A 15,054-nucleotide genomic window follows, 5' to 3' on the forward strand; every position below is an offset into this window, starting at 1 on the left:
CAAATATACATCCGCTGTCATTTAGAAGTCTGTGTGTATTTTTGGTTAAGGAGGCTGAAGTGGGTGACTGACAGGATGTCCATAACAGCTTCTTTGTTCACTGAAACATTGAATCTCTTGGGCCCCTATAGCCTCCCACAAAGCAACGTCACACCATATAGTACCTCTATAATATTCTTATGATGTTGCCATAAGGACTTGTAATAAGTATGGTGCTCAAATGTGATCTTAAAACACTACATTATATTTGATCTTCACTTCAATAACACTACAATACACATAGGGAGTTCCAGATTGACTGTGATATTTGTGTTGCACTCCTATAAAAACTTATGAAAGGATTCTTATAGTTTCTCATAAAGGCAGATGAAGATAAGAAAGACTGTTTGTGTGTGTGTGTGTGTGTGTGTGTGTGTGTGTATGTCTTGTGTATGAGCCAAAATAACAAATGAATCTCGTTCAAAATGGCTTACGAGTGCCTAGACGCCTGCGGGTTAACGTATTTTATTTGTAATGTGGCTTTCTGATGCGTCCAATAAAGGCTACGAGCTGGTAGAGAGCGAGGAGAAAGAGAGAGAGAGACAGCTGGGTGAAATCTGCATCTCGATTGTAGACACACACCGACACACACACACACACACATGCACGCCAACAATCAAGCGCGCCCACGTACTCATCCCTCGTAAAGGGGCGTGTGGAGCTGGCACGGACTCAAACTCTGCATTTGCGTCAGTGGAGCAGCCGAGAACGGTGGCGCACGGAGTGACGGACGCAGGGGATAAAAACTTGTATTTGATCGGCTAGGACTTTTAACATTCTCTGTATTATTTCCCTCCTGTGCTTCTATATTTTTGGGACTGTCTTCTTTCTCCTCTCACGCTGGCCGGATTTCACTTGTGGCAGCGCTGAACGAAAGGGAGCGAGAAAAGGAGAGAGGGAGAGAGAAAAGAGAGAGAGAGTGTGTGACTCGTAGAGCTCAGCCGGGAGGAGAGCAGTCTGTACGCGGAGAGGAGAGTGAGTCTCCGGCCATCGGCTGTGCGTCTTTGCGCGGTGTGGAGCTGGGACTCAATCGGACTGTGCTGTGCTTCTCCCCCCGGTGTTAAATAAGGGGATTTTGGGGGGGAAATAACTTGACTGGCTTTTGTGGACCTCTGGAGAAGACCTGGTATCATATATATTTTTTAACAGAATCGGAGGAAGCCTGTCGGATCGTACACTGTGCTCCACGCATGTTGGAAGTGGAGAGAGAGGAGGGCTGGATGCCTGCGGGTTTGCGAGTCCTCAAGACGCAGGTGAATGCAGCTGTTTTTATTTGTCTAATGCACAGCTTCTACAGAGCTGAGAGAAATATCTCAGCATTACAGAGGGTGCACTGAAATGAGATTTTCCATCATTATTCCGCGATTCCACTCATAGTTTTAATGACATATGCCTAATAAAAATCTGATTGTTAGAGCTTTATTTTCTGCTTTTGAAATTGACTAATTCCACCACGCATTTTGAAACGAATTCTGTATAACGATGCGTTTGGCTGCTCTGTGTTTTACGCAGGATTGAGGTTGATGAGTGCAAGCCGGCTCCGTTCCTTTTTGTGCGGTGTGACCCAGTAAGGGCAGCCCTGAGTAAACGACTCGAGGCTACCATAATTTACGCTTTAATTGATTTCCCCTAAATTTTTCCAGAGTGCCACATTAATGGTGTCACCGTTGTGAGGGCAAGCTTTAACAATCGGCGCATCTGGATAGTTACTGGCGCATAAAAGAAATCCCCAAGGACTAAGGAGAAGATAAGTAAAGAAAGAGAGAGGGTGAAAAAAAACACTTTCTATTATTTAGCTCCCGAGCAGAAACTAGGCCTATAATAAGCACCGCAGTTCAGCTTCCATTTGAGCTGCAGAATCAGTTTTTCTGAGGGACGGATGGATTTGGAAGACGCAGAAAAGGCAAGTTGGAGATTGTGGAGAAGCTGCAGTCTGGTTCGTTATGTAGATCAGTGTGTCACATATAATGATCAGTCACAGAAAGACATGGAAACGGACATCCTGAGGAAATACCACAACTCTGTTCCAAATATATGTAAGACTTTTAAATGGTTATAATGTCAGATGCGTAATGGTAGCCTGATTTATCTCCTATGATATATGATGTATGGCATTATGTCCAATATTGATTTTTTAAATATTCCTGAATGGAGTTCTGTTGTGATAGGCCTACTACATCTTCCATTAATGCCTTGCTCCCTTTTGTAAGGGAAGGAAGAGGGAGGGAGAAAGAGAGGGTGAGTAAAAGAGAAAGAGAAAGAGAGAGAGTCATGTCACTTAACGGACTGCTGGTGCTCTGACTCAGTGTGCAGCTTTGCATACGTATAAAAAGACACAGGGCTTTTCCCACATAGGTTGGTTATTTGTAATCAAGCCAATCATCAACCTCTCTGAGTCCCCACTCTGAGCCTATAGAAGCAAAGGGGTTGGTGGGGGTGGGGGGGTCACAGTTTTTCGGGGGAAGGGGTGTATCCAGTGCCTTTAGAGTCCTGTTTGTATCAAGCGAAGGCGCGTTTAGACAGATTCGGGAATGTCCAGAGCGCACAACAGCAGCAGCAACAGCAACAGCAAGAGCACCCATACCTAACCTGCTCACACCTTCCGTCTGTCTCTTTACCCCCCCTCTCTTTTCCCTCCTCCCTCACTCCTTCCACAGCCAAGGATTACATCCCACCCGGGCTTCATTTGACGGAGTAAAGGACGTAAAGGGAGTGGAGTCGTTTCTTCATATATCGTGTGCGCTTTGGCTTCTTTGGAGAGGATATGGCACGGACGGCGCATGAGAGAAGAGCGCAGCCGACAGTGGAGAGAGGAAACAGGAGCTGAATGACAGGATGCCAGCTACCTGAGCCCGCACTCAGCAGTTCCAAACTTCCTTATATACACACAAAAAAAGGACACTTCTTCTTCTTTATTTGCTAAAAGGAGAAAAGAAGAATATTTGCCAGCACACTTTTTTGGAGGAGTTTAATTTCGGCGTTTTTTTTGTATGCGTAATTTTATTTTTTGTGGCGATACAACAAGGATGCATTGTGGATTAGTCTTTATCCTGTTCATGGGAATCCTCTTGGTGGTCAAGGCTTTAAAAAACGGTAAGTGTGACATCTGATATCTGTATAAATAATCCTTTTATGTACTCTGCAAGGCTACTAATCCTTATATTTTTTTAAAAGATTAACCCCTCTCTGATCGGCGCTGATCTTTTGGCAAACTCGCAAAGGCGCTCACCTGCCCACCGCCAACACCTAAAAGAAAAAATCCCTCCTTTCATTATTTCCACAGAGACTTATAGAGATACTATTGTTTGATAGTTGGCTTTACAGAGACTTTATTGTAACGCTATTTTAATAGTCTTTTTTTAAATATCTGTTTTATACGCCTTCGCATTGTGAGTTTATTGTTACCCTTTTACAATTTATTACTCTTAAACCACTGTTTATCTCCCATACCGTTAAAATGTCATAGTAAAACATTTCTATTGTTTCATTTACTTAATTATACTTACTCTTTAGAGTTGCAAACTATACTAGACTCATATTAAAACAGTTTATTAAATTATTTTAATCAGTTTTTAGTCGTTTTCTGGCGCAACTTTCACTTACCAAACTGATTTCTGACTTATAATAGAGTTCAAAAAGTCAGCCCCAAGTGCCCGACTTCCCAAGCATGCTCTGTTCTTTCCATGGTTAGTTTCTATTCGACTGCGCATTGATTCCTTGCTGATTTATTCCGATTTATGTCATTTTCAAGAGGTGTTCGCGTAGGTTAGCGCAGCAGATGGTGGAGGCTTTCATAATAAAATAATGAAGCGCAAATGAAGAGAGATGTGAGTAGCAGAAGCGGGGTCCTCTGAAAAAAACACACGCGCACACAAAAAAACAAAGGAATATTCCTTTTAATGATGAAACATATGCTGCACCGAGAAGTTTAAAGGAACAGACTGTAGAACATTTGACTTCGATAAAACAACAGTCTTCCTTTTGAAGCTTCTAACCTCCATTCAGACTTGTGCGTTATTTATGTGGCTTATATGTTTTCAAACTGTTTGGAAAGCTGTTTCTTTTCTCATTTCAATGTGAGACAGAAGGGTGAATCTTATCTTTTATCTAGACTATTTTATGTTCATGTGTTCTGCTCTTTTCTGATGTTATATTCTCACTATACAGCAGACCATCTGTAGATCTGTAGTAAGATGGGAAACTTTGTTCCAATTAAACTGTACAATTAGAGGCAGGGACTCTCCTCTATAGATAGAAAGGTGTTTTTTGAAATAATACATCATAGAAAACGACTTTACTTCAATAAAATACAACCAAAATATTCAAATTGAACTTTACTTTTTTCTTAAAAGCATCAGATTCTCAGTTCAATCTTGATATGAAAATAAAACTGATAATAAGTGGAAAGATTAGGTCACCATTTCAGGTTTGTATCCTAGCGACATGAGTCCTATAAGCCCAACAGCTTGCCTCAGTGTCCTTGAGCAAGACAGAGATTAAGTGATTTAGTCCAGCTGTTCTCTCGCTGTAAACCGCTGTGGATGAGAGCACAGACTAAGTGCCCAAATTTGAAATGTGAGTTTCTTTTGTTTATGTTCTTAAAGAAGCCCGTCTCAATCTCTCTTTGCAGATAAATGTGGAGGCAACATCAGAATCTCAACCGCCAACTACCTCACCTCGCCAGGATACCCCATGTCTTATCCCCCTTCTCAGAGATGTGTTTGGGTGATAACGGCGCCTGGTCCTCACCAGCGGATCCTCATCAACTTCAATCCGCATTTCGATCTGGAGGACCGGGAGTGCAAGTAAGTACTGCACCAGTTAGCGATCTTGTCTATGAAGAACAGATGTGCTTTTGGAGCCAAAAAGCCAATTCATTCAATCAGGTTTTTGTCCTTGGGGCCCCAATCTGATCTGAAGTTAGTTTTTAGTTGTGAATAAAGGGGACAGTGAAACATGCTCTCATTCTGCAAACATTACGTGAGTTAAACAGAGGAATTAAACTTCTGACAACAATCAAAAACCTCTTCAATGTACCCATTTGGCCCCCAGACTTCGCTTTGGCAACACTCATACACCCCTTAAAGATTGATGTGATTTCATATTTGTGTGTCTGTTGAATGAGTGCTGCAGGATTCAAATGTGAGTGTGACTCTCAATCTTCCCTCTCCCACATGCCTATTGCACATGAAACTGCGCCATCTAGTGTCCGCAGGCTCACTGAAGCTCTGGCACTACACAGAGCGGCAGGAATGTCTCAACCCAAGCCATTTGGTTTTGGAATGTCCTCACTTCTCGTCTTTGTGGGGTGAAGTCACAGGGGTATAATATTGATTTGAATTGCTGTTTTTTTTTTTTTTTTTTGCAAAAAGGGCACAGAGGGAGAACTACAAGGGCCAAAAAACTTCAGCAGAGGCCATTAACCGTGGCTACTTTAAAACTGTGAGAAAAAATGTCTATCTTAATGAGCCATTCATTTTCATATTACCTTTTAAACTCCCATTACTCCTTAAATAAAGAAGTATTTCTAAAATTAGATCACACATAAAAATCCCAAAAAACAAGTCTCAGCGTATTTAAACTGAGCACTTATTCTGTTAATGTCAGACTTGGGAAATAGGGAAGTTATCTGACTCATCTCAGATTTTTTTTTTCCACACAAGTTTCCGGTCAAAAATTACCTTTTTAAAGGTGGATCTCTCAGTGACAGTCACTCACACATCCTCGTTTGACTTTTAAGCCGTGAGCTGTCGCACCCAACAAAAGGCTAAGCAGCTAACCTGTTGTCAGATAGATAGTTTAAGCCGATGAAACCGGAGACAGACAGTAATGTGATGAGCCTGTGTCAGTGTGGCTGCCCTGAGGTGAGCCTTGCCTGGGCAGACTGCCTCGCTCTGATTGCCTGCCTGCCTGCCTGCCTGTGTGTGTGTGTGTGTATGTGTGTGTGTGTGTGTGTGTGGTTCGATGCGTGTGTCGGTGCCTCTGCCTTCCTCTGTCTCAGCTGTTTGTTTACGCTGCAGGGCTCGGGAGAGTACAGGGCTTTGCTGAATCCTGTTACTGTATCCCCACTCCACCCAAAAACCTGGACCCTCCGCTCCCTTTGTGCTCCCTGAATGGTCCCGGTATCTGTTTTCAGGGTTTGGTTTTTTTTTAAATCCCAGATTTCAATCCCACTTTAACCTTTCTTTACTGCTGTCAGAGATTTATGACCGGCTGAACGCTGCTGTCTTTTAGAGGTCTGGATGCTCCTTGACACTTCTTTTGGGTCCGATTTCAGCACCAGAGGGACTATTAAACTGTCCAAGATCCTCAGTAAGAAAGAGAGCAAGGAAGGGACAGGAGGAGGAGGAGAAGGAGGTGGGGGGTAGTGCTAACAATGCTCGTGCTAATCAAATTAGTCAGGAATGAATTTCCTGTGTCTAAACACACACAGTAAAAAAGAATTTAGTCCCTTCAGGCTGAAAGAAGGCAGCTTTTTTCCAGGTTTGAAAGGAAGGCGGGCGCTGAGTTTAGTGATCCATCGATGTATCATTTACAAATTAGCTCTGCTCTTTCATTTACAGCCACTGAATTTGCAGATTGCGGATTGCCAGTTAATTGGCTGCTCATAAATTTGTTAGCAGATGAAGTTTATGTGGTGGATGTGTTTGCATCTGTGAGCGTCTCTCCCTCCCTCCCTTCCTCTCTTCCTCCCTCCCTCCACTCCTCACTATTTCTTTCTCTCTTTTGCCTCTACCCTATGTGTATTACATAGGAGCAGCAACCTGTGTAACTGAGCAGTAATTTGGTCAGAAGGTTATACACTGCATGTGTAGAGGATATGCTAACACCCAGAAGGACTGCTGTGAAACTTAAGTAAGTCTGTGTTTCATGTGGGCCATGCAGAGATTGCATCGGGAAACGGGGTCGTCCCCACCTCTAATTTTGGTTTCTATTTTAAGAATGGTGTACTGTTTCATTTATAATGTTTTTAATGGAGCGGTTTTCATGGGACTTTAGTTCCACTTCACAATATGTTCCACCTTGTGTGGCTGCGTGTTGGCTTCATCCAACATAGACAAACTAGGTTCCTTTTTCCTCATTAATTTCCAATTATGGCACTATGTAGCATGAGGTATGTAGGTTATTGTGCTAATCGCTGACGAGGCATGTCATAGGTAACTGGATTATGAGCAGGGGGAATAGTTACTGATGCATCTGTAGACAGTAGTTGTGTGTGTGATTTGTGTTGGACCCATCAGACTCCCTGTCGCAACTCCACTCACCAAATCAGACCTTACATAATGGAAACTGATGAGAGCCAGAATGGCTTCCTTATCTGATGGACTGGCAGAGTGGGTGGAGGCGGAGGCGGGAGGGGGCTACAATGCATGCTTCAGTGCACTGCCTTGCAATCTAATTAGTGGGCAAATGGAACACACATGCACCACATGTTCACCAACATGGCTGTTATCAGCAAACCAAACAAGAAGCACTCAAAGCGGCGCTTGCAAAAAGAAAAACAGCCTTTGCTGAGTGGAGTCTGTCCGCTGTGGTGTTGTTGCACGTGTGCACTACCCTTGACAGGTTTGTTTGGGGAAGTGCAGAGGCCTGTATCCTGAGAGCTGGAGGAGGAAAACACTTCATCACAGAGATAAGGAGACTAAGTGAGCCCTGCGATTCTGAATGTAGAACGTGTTTACCTTTCACGCACCGTTGTAGACTTTCACAGAGTGGAGCTTCAGGGGCCGCCCTCGCCTCTCTCGCGGCTAATGAAGTTTGAGGCGAAGGCGCAGCCCGCATCAAGGCAAATATTTGAAGTCAATTCTCTCCGAAAATCAGTGGAATGAGCAAGCTAAGCTCAAGTGAAAAACTGAAGTAAATAGACACGCTTTCGCCCGGCTCCCTCCCCATGCGCCCATTCTCGTTTTCTCAGTGATCTGATAAGGGCTGTCAGGCTCGTCTGACTGTGGCAGCTCTGCCATCTGATGGGAAAATGTAGGTTTCAGTGGATTTGAATTTAAACAAGTGACAGACAGGTTTCACATGAGGCGGAATGAAGGACAATTTATCTCATTTGTAACACAGACCACAGCTCTCATAGTCCGAACAAGATATTCTGTTCAGAAGTCTGATAAAGTTAAGAGTTTCAGTTCTAAACTCACTTAAACAAGAATCTAAAGAATCTTTCATCCGGAGCTGCAGGCTGTTCTCTCCATCTTCTTCCCTCCTGCTGACTGGAAGAGGATAGATATGATGTGCTCTTGACAACATTATGAATCATTGATGGCATCGGATTTGCTGACCAGACCGAAAAAACAGTTTCTCCTTCAGCACACTGAAATCCCTTGCAGCTAGCCAGCCAGCCAGCCAGCCAGCCAGAAAGCCAGCCAGACAGTCAGTCAAGGCTGCACTGTTTGTTTTGGAGGAGCCAAAGAGAGAGGGTTAAAACATAGAGAGTGAAACTGCCTCAACCCTCACTCATTTCATTGCTTTCCTCTCTGTCTGGATGGTATTTTTCTAGACCTCACAGAAATTCCAGTGTGACAGAGTGTGCAGTAGATGGAGGGGAGGGGGCATGAGATGTATAACAGGGTGGTATTAGGCAGCAGAGATATTTGAGGAATGCCTTCTCAAGCAGCCCTTTGTGGGGGGATATTGAGGGGAAAGTCGGCAAAAAGCCTCTCGCCTCACCACGCTTCAAAAGTCTGCAAGAGCCCGCCTGCCTTCAGGTGCCTGTAACTCAAAGCTAGGAAAAGCACTCCTTTTCCTCTTCTTAATTGTAGACCTCTGCCTTCTCTGTTCCTCTGCCCCTTCCACTCGGATCTCCTGCTGAGCTGCCCCCGTCGAGCTGCTTGGCCTGCTGGGAAGGCAAACATTCTCTGCTGTGTAACCTCTACAATAGACATCCTGCCCCCTCCTGGCATTCCTAGCCAAGCCTGGACTCCAGAGATGACTAACAGGAACTTGGGAAGAGGAGGAGCAGGGTATTACCATACCGTAGATCTATAGTTGGCTCTGCCTTTGTCATGTGGAATCCCACTAACTCATCTCATATGGTGTCATACTGTCCGACAAAGACCGCCACCTGTTTCTAGGAAGTGAGAGTGGAGGACAGAAGGGGCTTTAGGGAAAAAGATCCACTTGGCCACTTTCCCTAATTCCACTGGTAGCCCTCCACCTGAATAGCATGCAGCAGCTCTGTGATAAAAACAAACAGTGGAGCTTCACAGTTGGGGGAGTGCAGAGCAGTATCTCCAACTCCTCCTCCCTAACTCCTCTCTCTCACGCTCAGCCATAGGCAAATAAGGAGAAGTGGGCTGTGTGACCGTTCATCAGCCGTTGTCATGGGAAAAAATAAATAAGGCAGGAACCTTTTTTCTTTCTGCAGTGGAGGCTTTTAAAGAAGGGAAGCGCTTGTGTGACCCCTGGGGGCTGAGGGGGACAGGGGTTTGGAGTGACATGGATTGTTGTAGATACTTATGGGCTGTTAGGGCGACATTTCTTTTCAAAGTGCGTGTCAGAGAAGCATCCGTGCTGGTAGAGTTCAAAGCGAGCGCCGCCAAAATAAGCACAGCAAAAATAAAGAGCGAGCTGGAGCGGGAGCGAGGCGACGCCGCTTTCTTTTTAACTACCAGGTATGACAAAAGCTGCTGAAATTATGCACCTGGTATTTTTCCACGGCAATAGACTCCCACAGTTCATAACAGTAGAAATGAAATTACACCTGAAATTACTTTGAAACAGTGCGCGCTGAAAAATCTCAAAAGAGCAATCTGCTTTTTTTGAATGTATCTTGTTTGCACTTCACAGCAATTATAGCAAACCATATTTTGTCAGCATGGTGAAACTTCCATAGACAAGCCCCCCCCCCCCCCCCCCCCCCCGCCCAAAAATCTTACATTTCCATTCGTGATACGCCATCACAGTTTCCTACCTGCAAAATGTTAACGGCTAATGAGGCAGGTGAGCCGCTCAAAGAGAAATGAGAAGCTGCCTTGCTGATAAATGTTAAGTGTTCCCCTTGTTAATTAACCAGAGGGCAGAGAAGACAGGACAGCAGACAGAAATGTTGCATCAGAAAGCAGTTGACCTTCACTGTCATTCCTCTCTTTCTTCTCCATCGCCTCTTTTCAACATAAAGGGTTACTCTCTGGCTAATGAGCAGGATTAAAGTAAAGTAGGTCTGCACTCATGTGTCCCCAGCATGTGTGCAATACATGTATGTGTGTGTGTGAGAGAGTGACCGTAGGGTTGAGGGTCTTTTTTTTTTTTTTTTTTCATCCGCCGGAGAAGTGTTTCACCTTGGCCGCGGCTTGGAAGGGCAGGCTGATTGAAAAGCTTTCTGGCCGTGGCATCTGCCATCCTCCCCGCTGCTCTGTCACCACTTTGATTCATGCACAACCTGACCACAACCGGGAGGCGAGCCACTCTACCTCACAGCGGGAGGGGACGTCCACTTCACTGCGGAGGAGTAGGAAAAGAAGGAATGAGGGGAGAGGAGAGGAGAGGGGAAAGAAAGAGACGAGACAAGGGCCATGTTCATAAATAACCGGCGGGATTTCAAGACTCGGTCGCATATCTGCGGCAGCACAAAAGCATCATACAGTCTCGTGTGTCCGCCTTGTTTTGTTTTTCATCTCGATGTGGGAGTTAGTGACTTATGTTTGCCGGGGATTGTATGTCACTAAGCTTATTTCTGGCACACAGCTGATAAATTCTTCATCTTTTCCCTCCTTCTCCTTCTTCTTCTTCTTCTTCGTTCCAACCCCAAAACCAATACAAGCTTCCCCTATATGGAAGTTTCTTGTGGAAACGAAGCCGCAGCCCAAATAGCTTAGAGATGTCATTCGTATGTTTTTTTAAACTTTTCATCAGAAACAGATTGCTAGAAAAGGAGTTCATGAAGAGACACATGATTGGAAGACAACATTTGATAATCCCAGCTCCTTATCTGGACACATATGTATTGACTGTAAGAAAATTCATACTCTTCCTCCCTTCTAGCAACAACGAAAAAGCATTAAAAAACCGAGGGCTGTAATTCAATTATGCGTTCCTGTTTCCAAAGGACAGTTGGCAATAAGCACCGTCTCCCCCTTGCTCTGCCTCATATAATATAATTAGCAACAGGTTTTCCTCTCTCGCCTTTCTCTCCTCCCATTAAATGCTGATTTCTTCGTTTATGAGGCCGTGTGGAAAACAACTTGAAGTGATAGGGAAGGGTGAACGAATAAAGGAACAATTTCAGTTCCTAGCATGTGGGTGGCGGACCAGTAGTCAGGGGTTGGATTAGTTTGAAGCCTCCCAATGTCTCACTTATCCACTGGTCCCAGAGGAGAAAGCAAAGAGAAGAGGCTCTTTAGTTGAATTGATGAGGGAGGTTGTGGACACTTTAATACGCCGTGTCCAGGCTTGTCAGACATGTTTCGTTCAGTGGTCTAACCTTGAATAGGGGGCTCATGATTTTGATTGATGTGGCCATGGTCATACGTTGCGTGTTTGTTGCCCTAACGCCCTGGTGCTTATAGATCCACAACGTGATGGCAGGTGGGAGGGGGAGCTCAACGGCTATTCAAACAATCAAGCAAGTCCCCAGAGGGCCTCCAGGGTGAAGCAAAGTTTGTTTGCAATGGGTAAGAGGGTAGGTAGGTAGAAAGTTTAACCAGAGGACCCTCTCGCCTTAGCTGAAGCAGATCCCCGGGGTCATTTTCGGTCATTGTGTTTGCGCACAGCGGGCCGTGGACTCGCTGGTTGTTTCTCCACCACTCAGCCTCGGCGTGATTCGGTCAGTACAGCAAGCAGACAGTGATTGATGGGGCGGTACCCCACTGCTCTCTGATTGAGTTAGAGCCACTCACAATCCCTCGCTTTGTTTGCTCTATGCTTGATCTCTCCTCACTAAATTGGGCGACATTAGTTGTGGTCTTTCTTTTTCATTGCTTTTTTTTTTTCTTTTCTCACGGCTTTATTTCTTCTGTTAGATGGCAGTAATTGTCAAAAAAAAAACAGATCGTAAATTCAGCCTCACAGCAACCTTTTGCAGCATTATCACAGCAGGGAAGTGCTGAAAGTGTTATTAGTTGCCTGTACTTCTGGCGCCTGTCCAGAATTCACAGGATGACCCCTGCCAAGGAATCAAGTGACGAGAAGGCTCTTCGTCGGTGCACGCTTACGCAATCTCCTTGAGGATTTTGCCAGAATGAAGAAGGAAACGGTACTACAGGACAAACAGCCTCCAAGTTGGCATGCAAGTTTGATTACGGGGCCAGTAAATGGAAGAGTCACCTTGCCCTCCAAATGCTGGCAAGAGACGGCTGGCCATCAGCCCTTAAAATCGGTCCTGTAATGCCAAGCATTCAGTCTCAATGCCTGGCACTATCGAAGAGATGCACAGCTTGGCATGTGGCCCTCGCAGCACGCCCTATTTGGCTTTTATAGTGCTGCGTCATTGGAAAAACCTGAGTCTTTTGAAAGCAGTGAGAAGAATGCAAGCCATCAGAGTGCAATAAAGGATGCAGATTTTAAATATTAATCTTCCAAAAAAGCCAACCCCCATTCGAAGCAAATTGTCCATATCTGGCGACGACCGATCAAACAAGCCACGCTAGCAAATATGTAAGTATTGTTAAAAAAACTGCCTTTATTTATTTTTACCATCATCCTTTTCCCCTTCCTGTTATGAACCAGAAATAGATGGTCCCGTCTCAAGGTTCTTGTGTGGTTAAAGGGTCAGGTGTAGTTGCTTCTGGCTGTTTGCGCACATTGTATACACTAAAAGAGGACAATCCCATTCTCTCATGGTCGGTTCACAGCCCCCCCTCCCCCTCCTGCTCCCGGCCAAGTGACTGCATGTCCAGCCAAATGACCGGGTCACAGAGCACTGAGCCCAGACTGCTCTCTGACCCCCCACCAAACCCCCACCCCACCCCCCTCCCATAGGCTGCAGGGAGGACAGAGAAAAGAAAGAGGAGGGAGGACGCCTGGAGGGACGGATGGGCCACTTAATTGAATAATTCCCAGTGCAGTTATTACCGCCATGGCCCTCGAGCTTCCTAGCCGTTGCGGAGCCATGTGCAAGAATCTTAGAGAAAGAGAAAGACAGAAAAAGAGAGAGAGAGAGGGAGGGAGAGAGTGTGCTTCATGCCACTGAACCTTCCACTAGATTCATGTTTGTACCCGTTTGCCAACTACTTGTATCAGTTTTTGGACTGTCTCTTTCTTTTGTGTCTGTTTCTTCAACTCCCAGCTTACACACCCCTCACTCTTTTTTCTCTATCTCCCTCACCAGTCAGTTTCCTTCTAAACCCACCACTCTCATCCTACCCTCACCACACTCTTACTCTCTTCCTGCCCATTGTGGAGAGATTTTTTTTTTTTTGAACAGCACCCAACGGCTTTACCTCTAGTTGACCTCAGCCTCATATCTCCCTCCTCCTTTTCCTCCCTTCCTCCTCTCCTCTCCTCTCTCTCTCTCTCTGTGCTCCTACACTTCCTTTGAATGCGGCATGCTCCTTGCACACAGCTCATTACCCGACGGGGAGCACCGCTAGCTTCCGAAAGCATTAAAAAAAAACACAGGGAGATGATCTGCGGTGTGTTTTCAGCTCGATTTTTGGCGAGCGCATTTTGTTGCTGTTCTTTTTTTCTCCGTGTTGCACTCACTCTGGTAGTTTTAGTCTCATGTTAAGTTCAGTAGGTCACTGGCTTAAGGTTGTTTACAATTATCTCTATGTTTCTTCTTGTCACGTGGTCCAAACATGCCAAACCTCTTCAATCATGTACATCCTATACTGTACATGTAGTCATGAATAGAATATCCAGTAATAGTCCCCTAACAAGCACCCCCTTTTTTGGATGACACACCCAAAATAAATGGGTTACTGTAGTATAATCCTGAAAACTTTGCAGGAGTTTAATATCAAAAAATGTGTCCAAGTCATACTGAAGCTCATTTACAGGGAAGCCTGTTTGTTATTTCTAATGGAAATGTGTGCCAGCAACAGGCCCAAGACATCCAAAGACAAATAATCCTGTTAAAATGTGGCGATGATAGGTGGTGGATGATTGGTGATGGTCTGTGGTTTACCAAATTGAATTGTGAGGTAAGTATTTCAAGTTTGTGGAGTTTAAATCACAACTTAACTGGATCCCAGCTCCAAAAACCCTTTTATATTAGGACTTCTGCTTACTGCTTTGAGATACAAGTTGGGTCTTTGTATCTTCATTATACAGTAGGTTAAGATAAAGCAGCCTTGTGCTTCCTCCCTCCCTCCCTGTGGGGTGCGCATGTATCTATGGCACTGAGTCCCATGGGTGCTCTGGGAGGGGGTTGACTAGAGGAACAGGGGAGGAACAGTGTGTTTAAAAAAGGCTGTATACGTGTCGGCCATGCTGTGCCACATTGCCCCCTTTGTCCCAGCGCCCTGTTATTTTTACCCTTGACTTCTCATTGTTGTAACGACGGCGTATCATCTGAGCCGTACCACAGACCCCTGTGGAGGACTCTCTCTTCGCTCACCTCTGCCTGCCCCTTTCTCCTGTGTAATCAGAGATCCTCTCAAATGTCAAGGTGGGACAAATGGGAGCCATTCCCTCTTGTAATGGCCCCAGAAATGGGCTGGAGTGCTTCTCTTTCCCTCCCTCTCTTTTCTTTCTTTTCTCTTTGAGAAAACACACAGGCCTTTTCAGCCTTTCAATCTTATTGGCTCGCTTTATTTCCTAGTATTTTTACAGTTTTATACCAATTTCCTGCCTTTCTTCTTTCCTTTTTTTGGTCCTTTGTGAATCATATCACAGAGTTTCTGGGTGTGTTGTGTTAACACGTTCAACCTTTTCAGCAGAGAGTGTATAACTGCCATATTGCATAATAGCTCTCAGTCAAAATGACTATATAATGAGGCCATTACTACACTGCAGTTTTACTTCTATGAGATGTTTCTTAGAAATCTACCCAAAGGGTTCGCCGCTTCATTTGCAAAAGTATACATTCACATCATGAATATTCATATCAGCGTACTAAGACACATAGAGCGC

General features: G+C 44.8%; 1 protein-coding gene across 2 annotated transcripts in view; it reads left to right on the forward strand.

Moving 5' to 3' along the window:
- Window positions 1-968: 968 nt before the first annotated feature.
- The window catches only part of nrp1a (neuropilin 1a), a 62,123-nt gene continuing 48,037 nt past the window's right edge, over window positions 969-15,054 (forward strand). For both annotated transcript variants that reach the window (XM_053342653.1, XM_053342654.1), the window contains exons 1-3: window positions 969-1,292; window positions 2,697-3,132; window positions 4,670-4,844. In XM_053342653.1, coding sequence (XP_053198628.1) covers window positions 3,030-3,132; window positions 4,670-4,844 — 278 coding nt within the window. In that variant the 5' untranslated portion in view covers window positions 969-1,292; window positions 2,697-3,029. The remainder of the gene's footprint in view (window positions 1,293-2,696; window positions 3,133-4,669; window positions 4,845-15,054) is intronic.

Source organism: Scomber japonicus, chromosome 21 (assembly GCF_027409825.1).
Source record: "Scomber japonicus isolate fScoJap1 chromosome 21, fScoJap1.pri, whole genome shotgun sequence".
Lineage (NCBI taxonomy): Eukaryota > Metazoa > Chordata > Actinopteri > Scombriformes > Scombridae > Scomber > Scomber japonicus.